General features: G+C 43.7%; 1 protein-coding gene across 1 annotated transcript in view; it reads right to left on the bottom strand.

Annotated features, from left to right (window-relative positions):
• Positions 1-2142: 2142 nt before the first annotated feature.
• OTOP1 (otopetrin 1) overlaps positions 2143-14559 on the bottom strand; it is a gene marked incomplete at its 5' end in the record, with an annotated part of 42825 nt that continues 30408 nt past the window's right edge. Inside the window, one exon of the mRNA XM_082653664.1 lies at positions 2143-2727. Within this exon, the coding sequence (XP_082509790.1) occupies positions 2557-2727 (171 nt within the window). The 3' untranslated portion in view covers positions 2143-2556. The remainder of the gene's footprint in view (positions 2728-14559) is intronic.

A 14559-nucleotide genomic window follows, 5' to 3' on the forward strand; every position in this document is an offset into this window, starting at 1 on the left:
TGTAGTAATCTCACACAGTGTCGTTTACCAATGTGCACAAAAACTCAGCAGAAGATGCTTGCCATGGTGTCATTTATAATAGCAAACAAACAAAGAAGCAAACCACTTAAATGTCTCTAAATGTCCAACATCAGGGTTTCACTACATGAGGAATGGTACCTCCCTCCAGGGAATGTACTTTGAAGCCGTGCAAAGTCACATTGCAGAAGAGAACACAATGTCGAGGAATGTCCTTCAGGAGTCTTAACTTGAGGTGCGTGGACTCCTGAGATGCTTCTGGAAGGGAGTTGGCATCACCTGAGATGCTTATTTAAGCATCCAGGACCCCGCTGTAGACCTTCTAGCTGGGAAGGCAGGAATCCTAACAGGCTCCCTAAATGATTCTAATGCATTCAGAAGTGTGAGAATTGATGCCGGGGGACCCTAAAATAGTTACAAAGCTTGCTGGTGTATTAAGATTTCAAAAGCAAGTTACATGCAAATACGATATATATAAAAGCAATCCCGTTTGGGCCTGTGTGAGTGTGTGTGTGTCTGTGTGTGTACTAATAGGTACCAAAAATTAACAGCAGTAACCTCTAGATGGTAATTTCTCAACCTAGGCACTGTTAACATTTGGATCAGAATAATTTTTTGTGGTGGAAACAGTCCCGTCCTGTGTACTGGAGGATGTTTAACAGCTTCCCTGGCCTCTACCCATTAGATGCCAGTAACGCCCCCTAGCGGTAACAAAAATATCTCCAGACATTGTCGAAAGTCCCCTGGAAGACGAGATCACCCACGGTTGAGAACCACTGCCCTAGATGGAAAGCATGATAGATAATGTTTTACTTTGCTTTTAGTCTATCTGCCCATTTCCTACTTTTTCCAAAAATGAATATAAAGTATTTCAGTTATTTAAAAATTTTGGTGTTTCTTATGTCCCTCTGTGTTGTCAAAAAAAAAAAAAGAAAAATATATATATATATACACTCAGATGAAAAGATGTTCACATTAGTACTTACAGTAAGTTAACTAATTTTATTATGATTTTAAAAGAATTAAGAAAAAGCATATACAAAGCCATCCCAAATGTCAATATTCCTTCAGAGGCTTTAAACTATTTATAACCTTTGGATATGGCATCCTGATTTTAAGGATATATCTTTTTTTTTTTTTTCTTTGCGGTACGCGGGCCTCTCACGGTTGTGGCCTCTCCCTTTGAGGAGCACAGGCTCCGGACGCGCAGGCTCAGCGGCCATGGCTCACGGGCCCAGCAGCTCTGCGGCACGTGGGATCTTCCGCGTCCCCGGCATCAGCAGGCGGACTCTCAACCACTGCGCCACCAGGGAAGCCCTTAAGGATATATCTTAAGAAGGAATTCTAAATATAGAAAATGTTTTACATATATGGTGGATTTTTGCAGAGTCACTAATAAAAACAAAAAGTTATAAACACTCTAAAACCAACAATAGGAAACTAAGTTAATTACGGTACTCAATAGAATAGAATATAGTATGAAAATTATATTTACAAAGAGTTTATAACAATGCGGGTGGGAAGGTTTGTGCCATACTGTTGAGGGGAAACTGCATACAAAATTGAATATGTCTCATCATCTCTGGCAGGTATAACAAAACAACAATGAAAAGAATCCTGTGAGTCCAACACAGTTAAAAGAAACACATCAAGATGTTTAAAAACGGACTGTCAAGATCCTTATCTTTAATTTTGCATCTATATGAGATGATGAGTGTTCACGAAGCTTATTGTGATAATCATTTCATGATGTAAGCCAAATCATTAATGTACACCTTAAACTTATACAGTGCTATATGTCAATTACATCTCAATTAAACTGGAAGAAAAACATGACTGTCGATTGAACAATGGCATCTTAGGGGATTTTTCTCTCTACTCTTCTGAAATGTCCTAATTTTCTAAAATAAGCATACATATATTTATAGTGAAAGATACTAATGTATTAAAAAAAACTTTACAAATGAAAATATATCAAAATTTCAGGTGAGAAATATGTCTTTATATTGATCTATACACAAATTTCCATCCAGACGATAAAAATAACTTTGTTCAAAAAATGAAACGTATTCAGAAAGTACAATATAAACTCAATGTGATTTTAGCTACATTCATCAGCTCTGGGAAAGATAAAATTTAAAGGTGATTAGACTATGCAGATGGTCAGGAAAAGGTTGTATATAGTAACATGATAACAGAAAATATTTTAATGAAAAACAAACTGGATATATTTTTTTCCAACCTGAAATCACATTATTCTAAAACAGAGGATCTCATTTCGAAGGAGATCAAATAATTTAGGTTCAATTAGAATTAACTAACCAAGGGCAGACTTCAGCCATCTCAGATTTTGATCTAACTGGTTTACACTCATCCAGGGTGATGGGCAATTCCAGCTCATGGGAAAAACAATTATCGCAGACAAAAGGCAGCCCTTCTCACATTTGTAAGGCAATATTTGCCCGACCTCGCCTTTCCCAGGTGGCTCCACTGAATTCTCTTGTTAGCTCTCTCCTCAGTCTTTGATGTGGATACAGATTATATCTTACAATAGACCTCAAAGAGGGAGGCAGCTGCGTGCATTCGGTAGAAAATAGAAAAAGGCATGGCCAGGTTGACCACTATTATCCAGGGTTCAAAGCCAAAGACAATTTCCTCCAATCCGTTGTCATACTCGGGGCGGCAGCCGAAGGCGGGAGGGATCCAGAGCTGCAAGAGAAGAGGAGGTAGTCCTAGCAGCCGCCCGGGGGCCCCCCACAAACCCAGGTGCTGACTTGGACTCAGGGAGACCGAGTCACACCTGTCACAGGGGTAAGCAGCCCCTGCGTGTTTCCAATCTCTATGGAGTCCACTGAGCCAGTCCACTGAGCCCCGATCCTGCATGAATGCTCTTCACACCTACCTGGTTCTCTCCATCCCCACAGCCCTCACCTTGGTCTGGTCCTCCGTCTCCTCTTCCCCAGACTGCTGCAATGCCTCCCATGATCCCCCCGACTACGGTGGGTGCCTTCGATTCCCCCCTCCTACTCCCGCTCCAGCACATCACGTGGCTTCAGAGTGATCTTTATAAAGCACACATCTGACCTTGTCCCTCCTCTGCTGACCACTCACCAGGGCTCCAAATGCCTTCAGGAGACAGTCCAAATTCCCTCAGTGATCGGGAACACATCCACGTCTCCACATCTCTCGTCACGCCCTTCACTCTGGCCCTCCCGGGCTGTGCACAGCCCCCAAATGTGCCTTTCCCCAGCCTTCAGGGTTTTGCTCCTGCCTCTTCCTCTATCAGGGACTCCCTGTCTTCCTTCTGCTAAGTCCTACCTTCTTCCAAGTCCTGAGACACCTCCCCTTCCAGGAAGTCCTCCTTGATCTAACCAGTCAGGCAGGAACTCCCTGTGTGTTCCCATAGCCCCCAGTGTTTTCCTACAGTGGTGCTCCCTGTTTCCCACACCCGTCTTTACATTTCACCATTGGTGCTCGGGGGTCCCAGCCACGTGAGTCTGGGCTGGTGAGTTCTGTGGTCCTTTTTCTGCCTTGTTCTTGGCTTAGAGAGGCAGCCCAGGCCCTGCCCACATCCCCCTGATCGGGAGGAGAAGCACATGCCGTGGAACCAGCCCTGGGTTCCTGCCACTTACAGACTATAATTTAACATCTCCAAGCCACAGTTTCCTCACCTATAAGATGGGAATACTAACACCTGTCTCAGAGGGCTCAGGTGAGAATAAAATGGCAACTAAGTCTGCAAAACATAAAGTAATAACCTATTATTTTTGGTGCTCATGGAACCTACACACTGGTTCCCCCTTCTCAGCCTCCCTGTCCCAGTTCCTCCTCCTCTACCTCCCCCTAAATTGTTGGGCTCCTAGACCTGCTTCCCTCTCACAATGACATTTCTACAACTTTCTCTACCCCTACACTGTGGCAGGCAGCCTCTCGGGTGACCCCCAATGGTCCCACCTCCTGGGAATCTTGTGGAGCCCTGTCCCCTTGAGTTGGACTGAATCTAGTGACTCTCTTCTAACCAACAGAATATGACACAAGTCATGGGATGTCACTTCTGAGATTAGGTTACAAAAGGACTCTGGAGTCCATCTTGCTCACCCCCTCTTGCAAGAGAGGAAGCTGGCTGCCATGTGAGCCAGCCTATGGAGAGGCCCCATGGCCAGGAACTGAGGGGGATCTCAGGCCCGCAGCCAGCAAGGAACTCAAACCCTCAGCCCAACAGCCCACTGGGAACTGAATCCTTCCAACAGCCACATAAGTGAGTTTAGAAACAGACCCCCTTCCCCTCCAAAATCCAGCCATGAAATGACTGCAGCCCCACTGGGCACTTTGACCACAGCCTGTAAGGGACCCTGAGCAGAGCCACCCAGCCAAGTCACACTCAGATTCCTGACCCAGAGAAGCTGTGAAATAAGAAATGTCTGTTTTTTTAAGTTGCCGAGTTTAGGGCTCATTTCTTACGCAGCAATGGGTATCTGATACACGTGGCTTTCATTAACATCTCCATATAGAACACTCGTGGGCTTATATCTCTAGCCCACTGTGTTCTCTGTGTTCTGGGTCCTTAAGCATCATCCTCCCACGCCAGCTGGTTCTTCCCGCCCTCCTTAGCTGGTTCCTCCTCCTTTGCTCAGTCTCTTAACGTTGGCTGGTCCCAGGGCTCATTCATTCCTGGGTCCTCTTCTCTACCCTAGACCCATGACCCCTGATGATCTCACCCAGTCCTGGTTGTAAATACCAGCTATGGGCCTACGACTTCCCAATCTAAATCACCATCCTGGTCCACCCTTGAGAATTGCAGGCTCTTATATCCCACCGGCTACTTGGTTGTCTAAAATGCATCTCAAACTCAACATTACATTCCCATTTCTCCCCGTCTCCTCAGCAACATCTTCCTCCCAGAGGCTCAATCAAATTTTCAGGCATCATCTTCACCTTCTCACTCATTCTCATAACAATCCGCCTGCCACCCAATCCATCAATTCTCAATCCACCCGTTTCTCTCCACTCCACCTGCCAGGCCACCACCCCCATCTCTCACCTGGACCATTGCAGTGGCCCCTGCTTAAGCTCTCAGCCTACAGTCTATTCACCACTCATCGCCAGATTAACTATTTATGTAAGATGGTGTCCCTTTCCTGGTTAAACACCCAAGGGCTTCACAGCACATCTAAAATAAAATCTACCTGCTACATGGGATGGCAGAGCTCTCTGTTAGATGGCCCCTTACCACCCCCAAGCCCAGCTCCCCAGATTGTCCCCCCCCACCCACCCCAGTCACATGACCTTCCTCCTCTTCTCAAAGGAGAAAAGCTCCTCCCACCCAGGGTTTTGCACAGGCTGGTTCCTCTGCCTGGAGCACCCATGGCTCCTTCTGCCATCCAGCTCTGGTCTCTAATCCCACCGCCTGAGAAAGCCCTTCCCACCAACTTGGCCATGTGATCTACCATGGCCACCCAATCACCACCTCATGCCCATCTTTTCTTACTTCCCTGCAGGGCACGCAGCACTATAGGCATTTCTGCTGTTTGATTTTTTGTTGCTAGTCCTGCCGTCTGGTTTATAGGCCCCATAGGAGGAAGACCAGAGCTCTGGGGCATGTTGCACCCTCATCACTCACAGCACTGCTGGCCCTCAGTGGGCACACAGAGGATATATTATCAAGAAGACAGGGAAAATTAGAAGAAAAGGAAGAGACCTTCAAGATGGCAGAAGAGTAAGACATGGAGATCAACTTCCTCCCCATAAATACATCAAAAACACAGCTGCATGTGGAACAACTCCTACAGAACAACTACTGAATGCTGACAGAAGACCTCAGACTTCCCCAAAGGCAAGAAACTCCCCACGTACCTGGTAGGGCAAAAGAAAAAACAGAGACAAAAGAATAGGGGTGGGATCTGCCCCTCTGGGAGGGAGCTGTGAAGGAGGAAAGGTTTCCACACACTAGGAAGCCCCTTCGCGGGCGGAGACTGCGGGAAGCGGAGTGGGGAGCTTCGGAGCCATGAGGAGAGCGCAGCAACAGGGGTGCAGAGGGCAGAGTGGAGAGATTCCCGCACAGAGGATCGGTGCTGACCAGCACTCACCAGCCCGACAGGCTTGTCTGCTCACCCGCCGGGGCGGGCGGGGGCTGGGAGCTGAGGCTCGGGCTTCGAAGGTCAGACCCCAGGGAAAGGACTGGGGTTGGCGGCGTGAACACAGCCTGAAGGGGCTAGTGCGCCAGAGCTAGCTGGAAGAGAGTCCAGGAAAAAGTCTGGACCTGCCGGAGAGGCAAGAGACCATTGTTTCAGGGTGCACAAGGAGAGGGGATTCCTCCCCTGTCTGCACACATGGGGCAGAGCACCACCTAAATGAGCTCCAGATACAGGCGCAATCCGCGGCTAACAGCTCAGACACCAGAGACAGGCATGAACCACTAACGCTGCTGCTACTGCCACCAAGAATCCTGTGTGTAAGCCCAGGTCACTACCCACCCACCCTGGGAGCCTGTGCAGCCCGCCACTGCCAGGGTCCCATGATCCAGGGACAAGTTCCCCGGGAGAACGCATGGCACAGCTCAGGCTATTGTAACATCACACCAGTCTCTGCTGCCTCAGGTTCGCCCCACATCCCAATTATGACTACCGTACCCCTGCCTCCCCCTGTCTGGGTGGGTAACAGACTCCTGAGGGCAGCCTACACACAGAGGCAGGGCCTAAACCAAAGCTGAACCCCAGGAGCTGTGCTAATAAAGAAGAGAAAGGAAAATTTCTCCATGCAGCCCCAGAGCAGCAAATTAAATCCCCACAATCAACTTGATAAACCCTGCATCTGAAGAATACCTGAATAGACAACGAGTGTTCCCAAAATTGAGGCAGTGGATTTTGGGAGCAACTGTAGACTTGGAGTTTGCTTTCTACATCTAATTTGTTTCTGGTTTTACGTTTATCTTAGTTTAGTATTTAGTACTTATTATCATTGGTGGATTTGTTTATTGGTTTGGTTGCTCTCTTCCTTTTTTTTTTAATATATTGGTTTGGTTGCTCTCTTCTTTTTTTTTAATATATATATATTTTTTCCTTTTTCTCTTTTTGTGAGTGTGTATGCTTCTTCGTGTGATTTTGTCTGTACAGGTTTGCGTTTACCATTTGTCCGAGGGTTCTGTCTGTTCATTTTTTGTTTGTTTTTGTTTTTTTTCTCTCTTCCTTTTCTTCTGAGCCATGTGACTGGCAGGGTCTTGGTGCTCAGGCCAGGTGTCAGGCCTGAGCCTCTGAGGTGGGAGGACCTAGTCCAGCACATTGGACCACCAGAAACCTCCCAGCCCCACGTAATATCAATTGGCAAGAGCTCTCCCAGAGATCTCCATCTCAACACTAAGACCCAGCTCCACCCAACGGCCAGCAAATTCCAGTGCTGGACACCCCATGCCAAACAACTAGGAAGACAGGAACACAGCCCCACCCATTAGCAGAGAGGCTGCCTAAAATCATATTAAGTTCAAAGACACTCCAAAACACAGCACTGGACATGGCCCTCCCCACCAGAAGGACAAGATACAGTCCCACCCACCAGAACACAGGCACCAGTCCCCCCCACCAGGAAGCCTACACAGCCACTGAACCAACCTCACCCACTGGGGGGAGACACCAAAAATAATGGGAACTAAGAACCTGAGGCCTGCGAAAAGGAGACTCCAAGCACAGTAAGTTAAACAAAATGAGAAAACAGAGAAATAGGCAGCAGATGAAGGAGCAAGGTAAAAACCCAACAGACCTAACAAATGAAGAGGAAATAGGCAGTCTATCTGAAAAAGAATTCAGAATAATGATAGTAAAGATGATCCAAAATCTCGGAACTAGAATGGAGAAAATACAAGAAATGTTTAACAAGGACCTAGAAGCACTAAAGAGCAAACAAACTATGATGAACAACACAATAAATGAAATTAAAAATACTCTAGAAGGAATCAACAGCAGAATAACGGAGGCAGAAGAATGGATAAGTGGCCTGGAAGATAAAATAGTGGAAATAACTACTGCAGAGCAGAAAAAAGAAAAAAGAATGAAAAGAACTGAGGACAGTCTCAGAGACCTCTGGGACAACATTAAACGCACCAACATTCGAATTATAGGGGTCCCAGAAGAAGAAGAGAAAAAAGAAAGGGACTGAGAAAATATTTGAAGAGATTAGAGTTGAAAATTTCCCTAATATGGGAAAGGAAATAGTCAATCAAGTCCAGGAAGCACAGAGAGTCCCATACCGGATAAATCCAAGGAGAAACATGCCAAGACACATATTAATCAAACTATCAAAAATTAACTTCAAAGAAAAAATATTAAAAGCAGCAAGGGGAAAGTGACAAATAACATAAGAGGGAAACCCAATAAGGTTAACAGCTGATCTTTAAGCAGAAACTCTGCAAGCCAGAAGAGAGTGGCAGGACATATTTAAAGTGATGAAAGGGAACAACCTACAACCAAGATTACTCTACCCAGCAAGGATCTCATTCAGATTTGATGGAGAAATTAAAACTTTTACAGACAAGCAAAAGTTAAGAGAATTCAGCACCACCAAACCAGCTTTATCACAAATTCTAAAGGAACTTCTCTAGGCAGGAAACACAAGAGAAGGAAAAGACCTACAATAACAAACCCAAAACAATTAGGAAAATGGTAATAGGAACATACATATCAATAATTACCTTAAATGTAAATGGATTAAATGCTCCGACCAAAAGACATACACTGGCTGAATGGATACAAAAACAAGACCTGTATATATGCTGTCTACAAGAGACCCACTTCAGACCTAGGGACACGTACAGACTGAAAGTGAGGGGATGGAAAAAGATATTCCATGCAAATGGAAATCAAAAGAAAGCTGGAGTAGCTATACTCATATCAGACAAAATAGACCTTAAAATAAAGACTATTACAAGAGACAAAGAAGGACACTACATAATGATCAAGGGATCAATCCAAGAAGAAGACATAACAATTGTAAATATTTTTGCACTCAACATAGGTGCACCTCAATACATAAGGCAAATGCTAACAGCCATAAACGGGGAAATCGACAGTAACACAATCATAGTAGGGGACTTTAACACCCCACTTTCACCAATGGACAGATCATCCAAAATGAAAATAAATAAGGAAACACAAGCTTTAAAAGACATATTAGACCAGACAGACTTAATTGATATTTATAGGACATTTCATCCAAAAACAACAGAATACACATTCTTCTCAAGTGCTCATGGAACATTCTCCAGGATAGATCATATCTTGGGTCACAAATCAAGCCTTGGTATAAATTTAAGAAAACTGAAATTGTATCAAGTACCTTTTCCAACCACAACGTATGAGACTAGATATCAAATACAGGAAAAAAAAAACTGTAAAAAAAACAAACACATGAAGGCTAACCATTACACTCCTAAATAACCAAGAGATCACTGAAGAAATCAAAGAGGAAATCAAAAAATACCTAGAAACAAATGACAATGAAAACACGATGACCAAAACCTATGGGATGCAGCAAAGGCAGTTCTAAGAGGGAAGTTTATAGCAATACAATCCTACCTCAAGAAACAAGAAAAATCTCAAATAAACAACCTAACCTTACACCTAAAACAATTAGAGAAAGAAGGACAAAGAAAACCCCAAAGTTAGCAGAAGGAAAGAAATCATAAAGATCAGCTCGGAAATAAATGAAAAAGAAATGAAGGAAATAATAGCAAAGATCAATAAAATTAAAAGCTGGGTCTTTGAAGATAAACAAAATTGATAAACCATTAGCCATAATCATCAAGGAAAAAAAAGGGAGAGGACTCAAATCAGCAGAATTAGAAATGAAAAAGGAGAAGTAACAACTGATACTGCAGAAATACAAAGGATCATGAGAGACAACTACAAGCAACTATATGCCAATAAAATGGACAACCTGGAAGAAATGGACAAATTCTTAGAAAAGTGCAAACTTCCAAGACTAAACCAGGAAGAAATAGAAAATATGAACAGACCAATCATAAGCACTGAAATTGAAACTGTGATTAAAAATCTTCCAACAAACCAAAGCCCTGAACCAGATGGCTTCACAGGTGAATTCTATCAAACATTTAGAGAAGAGCTAACTCCTATCCTTCTCAAACTCTTCCAAAGTATAGCAGAGGGAGGAACACTCCCAAACTCATTCTATGAGGCCACCATCACGCTGATACCAAAACCAGACAATGATATCACAAAAAAAGAAAACTACAAAAAAGAAAGCCATTATCACCGATGAACATACATGAAAAAATCCTCAACAAAATACTAGCAAACAGAAACCAACAACACATTAAAAAGATCATAGACCATGATCAAGTGGGGTTTATCCCAGGAATGCAAGGATTCTTCAATACACACAAATCAATGTGATACACTATATTAACAAACTGAAGGCTAAAAACCATATGATCATCTCAATAGATGCAGAAAAAGCTTTCAAGAAAATTCAACACCCATTTATGAAAAAAACTCTCCACCCTGGTGGCACAGTGGTTGAGAGTCCGCCTGCCAATGCAGGGGACACGGGTTCGTGCCCTGGGCTGGGAGGATCCCACATGCCGTGGAGTGGCTGTGCCCATGAGCCATGGCTGCTGGGCCTGCGTGTCCGGAGCCTGTGCTCTGCAACGGGAGGGGCCGCGTCAGTGAGAAGCCCGCGTACCACAAAAAAAAAAAAAAAAAAAAAAAAACTCTCCAGAAAGTAGGCATAGAGGGAACTTACCTCAACATAATGAAGGCCATATATGACAAACCCACAGCCAACATCGTTCTCAATGGTGAAAAACTGAAACCATTTCCTCTAAAATCAGGAACAAGACAAGGATGCCCACTCTCACCACTATTATTCAACATAGTTTTGAAAGTTTTAGCCACAGTAATCAGAGAAGTAAAAGAAATAAAAGGAATCCAAATTGGAAAAGAAGAAGTAAAGCTGTCACTGTTTGCAGATGACATGATACTATACATAGAGAATCCTAAAGATGCTACCAGAAAACTACTAGAGCTAATCAATGAATTTGGTAAAGTAGCAGGATACAAAATTAATGCACAGAAATCTCTTGCATTCCTATACACTAATGATGAAAAATCTGAAAGATAAATTAAGGAAACCCTCCCATTTACCATTGCAACAAAAATAATAAAATACCTAGGAATAAACCTACCTAAGGAGACAAAAGACCTGTATGTAGGTAAGACACTGATGAAAGCAATTAAAGGTGATACAACCAGATGGAGAGATATACCATGTTCTTGGATTGAAAGAATCAACATTGTGGAAATGACTATACTACCCAAAGCAATCTACAGATTCAGTGCAATCCCTATCAAGCTACCAATGGCATTTTTCACAGAACTAGAATAAAAAATTTTAAAGTTTGTATGGAAATACAAAAGACCCCGAATAGCCAAAGCAATCCTGAGAAAGAAAAACGGAGCCGGAGGAATCAGGCTCCCTGACTTCAGACTATACTACAAACCTACAGTAATCAAGACAGTATGGTACTGGCACAAAAACAGAAATATAGATCAATGGAACAGGATAGAAAGCTCAGAGATAAACCCACACAAATATGGTCACCTTATCTCTGACAAAGGAGGCAAGAATATACAATAGAGAAAAGACAGTCTCTTCAATAAGTGGTGCTGGGATAACTGGACAGCTACATGTAAAAGAATGAAATTAGAACACTACCTAACACCACACACAAAAATAAACTCAAAATGGATTAAAGACCTAAATGTAAGGCCAGACACTATAAAACTCTTAGAGGAAAATATAGGCAGAACACTCTATGACATAAATCACAGCAAGATTCTTTCTGACCCACCTCCTAGAGAAATGGAAATAAAAACAAAAATAAACAAATGGGACCTAATGAAACTTAAAAGCTTTTGCACAGCAAAGGAAACCATAAACAAGACAAAAAGACAACCCTCAGAATGGGAGAAAATAGTTGCAAATGAAGCAACTGACAAAGGATTAATCTCCAAAATATACAAGCAGCTCATGCAGCTCAATATCAAAAAAACAAACAACCCAATACAAAAATGGGTGGAAGACCTAAACAGACATTTCTCCAAAGAAGATATACAGATTGCCAACAAACACATGAAAGGATGCTCAACATCACTAATCATTAGAGAAATGCAAATCAAAACCACAGTGAGGTATCACCTCACACCAGTCAGGATGCCCATCATCAAAAAATCTACAAACAATAAATGCTGGAGAGGGTGTGGAGAAAACAGAACCCTCTTGCACTGTTGGTGGGAATGTTGATACAGCCACTATGGAGAACAGTATGGAGGTTCCTTAAAAAACTAAAAATAGAACTACCTTATGACACAGCAATCCCACTACTGGGCATACACCCTGAGAATACCATAATTCAAAAAGAGTCATGTACCACAATGTTCATTGCAGCTCTATTTACAATAGCCAGGACATGGAAGCAACCTAAGTGTCCATCGACAGATGAATGGATAAAGAAGATGTGGCACATGTATACAATGGAATATTACTCAGCCATAAAAAGAAACGAAATTGAGTTATTTGTAGTGAGGTGGATGGACCTAGAGTCCGTCATACAGAGTGAAGTAAGTCAGAAAGAGAAAAACAAATATCATATGCTAACACATATGTATGGAATCTAAAAAAAAAAAGAAATGGCTCTGATGAACCTAAGGGCAGGACAGGAATAAAGACACAGACATAGAGAATGGACTTGAGGACACGGGGAGGTGAAAGGGTAAGCTGGGATGAAGTGAAAGAGTAGCATTGGCATATATATACTACCAAATGTAAAACAGATAGCTAGTGGGAAGTAGCTGCATAGCACAGGGAGATCAGCTCGGTGCTTTGTGACCGCCTAGAGGGGTGGGATAGGGATGGTGGGAGGGAGACACAAGAGTGAGGAGATACGGGGATATATGTATATGTATAGCTGATTCACTTTGTTATGCAGCAGAAACTAACACAACATTGTAAAGCAAATTATACTCCATTAAATATGTTAAAAAGAAAAAAAAAAAGAAAGAAAATGAGAATAAAAGAAGAAGAGTTTATGGACTTCTTTCCTGAAATCCAGATCTTTCCATCTGCTGTGAAGTTGGCTATAATTCTTGCTACTCATCCCCTTGAAAGGCAACCTATGCCCCCTTCCCTTGAATCTGGGTGGACGCTATCACTGCTGGACCCATAAAATATGGCAGAAATGGTGCCGTGCAATGTCCACGCCCAGACCTTAAGAGACTGGCACTTCCAGTCCTTTGGAAGCCTGGCTCTGGGTCCTAAGCCATCACCTAAGAAGTCCACCTCCCCTGAGACCGCCGTGCTGGAGAGTCCCCATGAATACATTGCAGCCAGAGTCCCCACTGAGTCCAGCCTTTCAGCCTCCCCAACCCAAGGCACCAGATCGTGGACTTTCCAACCCACGCAGCCCATCCAGTAGCTTCAGTCAGTTTCATTAGGAACAGAATTGTCCAGCCAAGCCCTGCCAGAATTCCTAACCCACAAGTTCCTGAGACATAGTAAAATGGTGGTTGTTTTTGTCATGCATTTGGGGTCACTGGTTACACAGCAATAGAAAACCAAAATATCTGCCTGTTGGTTATGTCCACTTGGATGTCCTTACCACTGAATGTGTCCAGTACTAAACTCACGTGCTTCCTTCCCCTGAGCCCCTCCCAAGCCTGCTCCCCCTCCAGAGACCCCAATCTCCATAAGTAGCATCACCATGTGTCAGGAACTCAAGGCAGAACCTGGGAGCCGCTCTTGGCATCCCTCTCCCTCCGCAGCCTACAATATGGATGAACCTGAAGGTCCTTGCACCACGTGAGATAAATCCCGTATGATTCCACTTATATGAGATACCCAGAGTCAAACTCATAGAGAAAGAGAGTAGAACGGTGGTTGCCAGGGGATGGGGGTGGAGGGAATGGAGAGTTGTTTCATGAGTACAAAATTTCAGTTTTGCAAAGTGAAAAAGTTTTAGAGGTGGGTGGCGGTGATGGTAGCACAATCGTGTGAATGCACTAAATGCTACAGAATCGTACACTGGAAAATGGTTAAAATGGTAAATTTTAGGTTATGTGTTCGTTACCACCATTAAAATTTAATTTAATTTAAAAGAATAAAAACACGAATCAGATCTTGTCACTCAGAGCATAAAACCCTTAGATGGTTTTCTGTTGCATTTAGGATTAAGTCCTGGCTTGTGGCCATGGCTTACCAGGCCACGCCTCTCTCTTCTTGCTCTCCGAGTTCTAGCCACATGGGTTTCCTTCCAGTTCTTGAGCGCATCCAGAAAGCCCTACCTTGCTCTGCATCCGTGCCTTCCCCGTACCTGCTGCTTCGCCCAGACTGCCCCGCTCCACCAAGAGGAGGCCTCCCCTGAACCCCAGTGTTCCCACAGCACCCAAAGTCTTCCATCATCACACCCACCACCCTTTACTGTCCACCCCACAGCTGCCAATTGCCCCACGTGGTCGTGCACACCAGCACCTCCAGCCA

This window comes from Grampus griseus (genome assembly GCF_964374135.1).
Source record: "Grampus griseus genome assembly, chromosome: 4".
In the NCBI taxonomy this organism is placed as follows: Eukaryota; Metazoa; Chordata; class Mammalia; order Artiodactyla; family Delphinidae; genus Grampus; species Grampus griseus.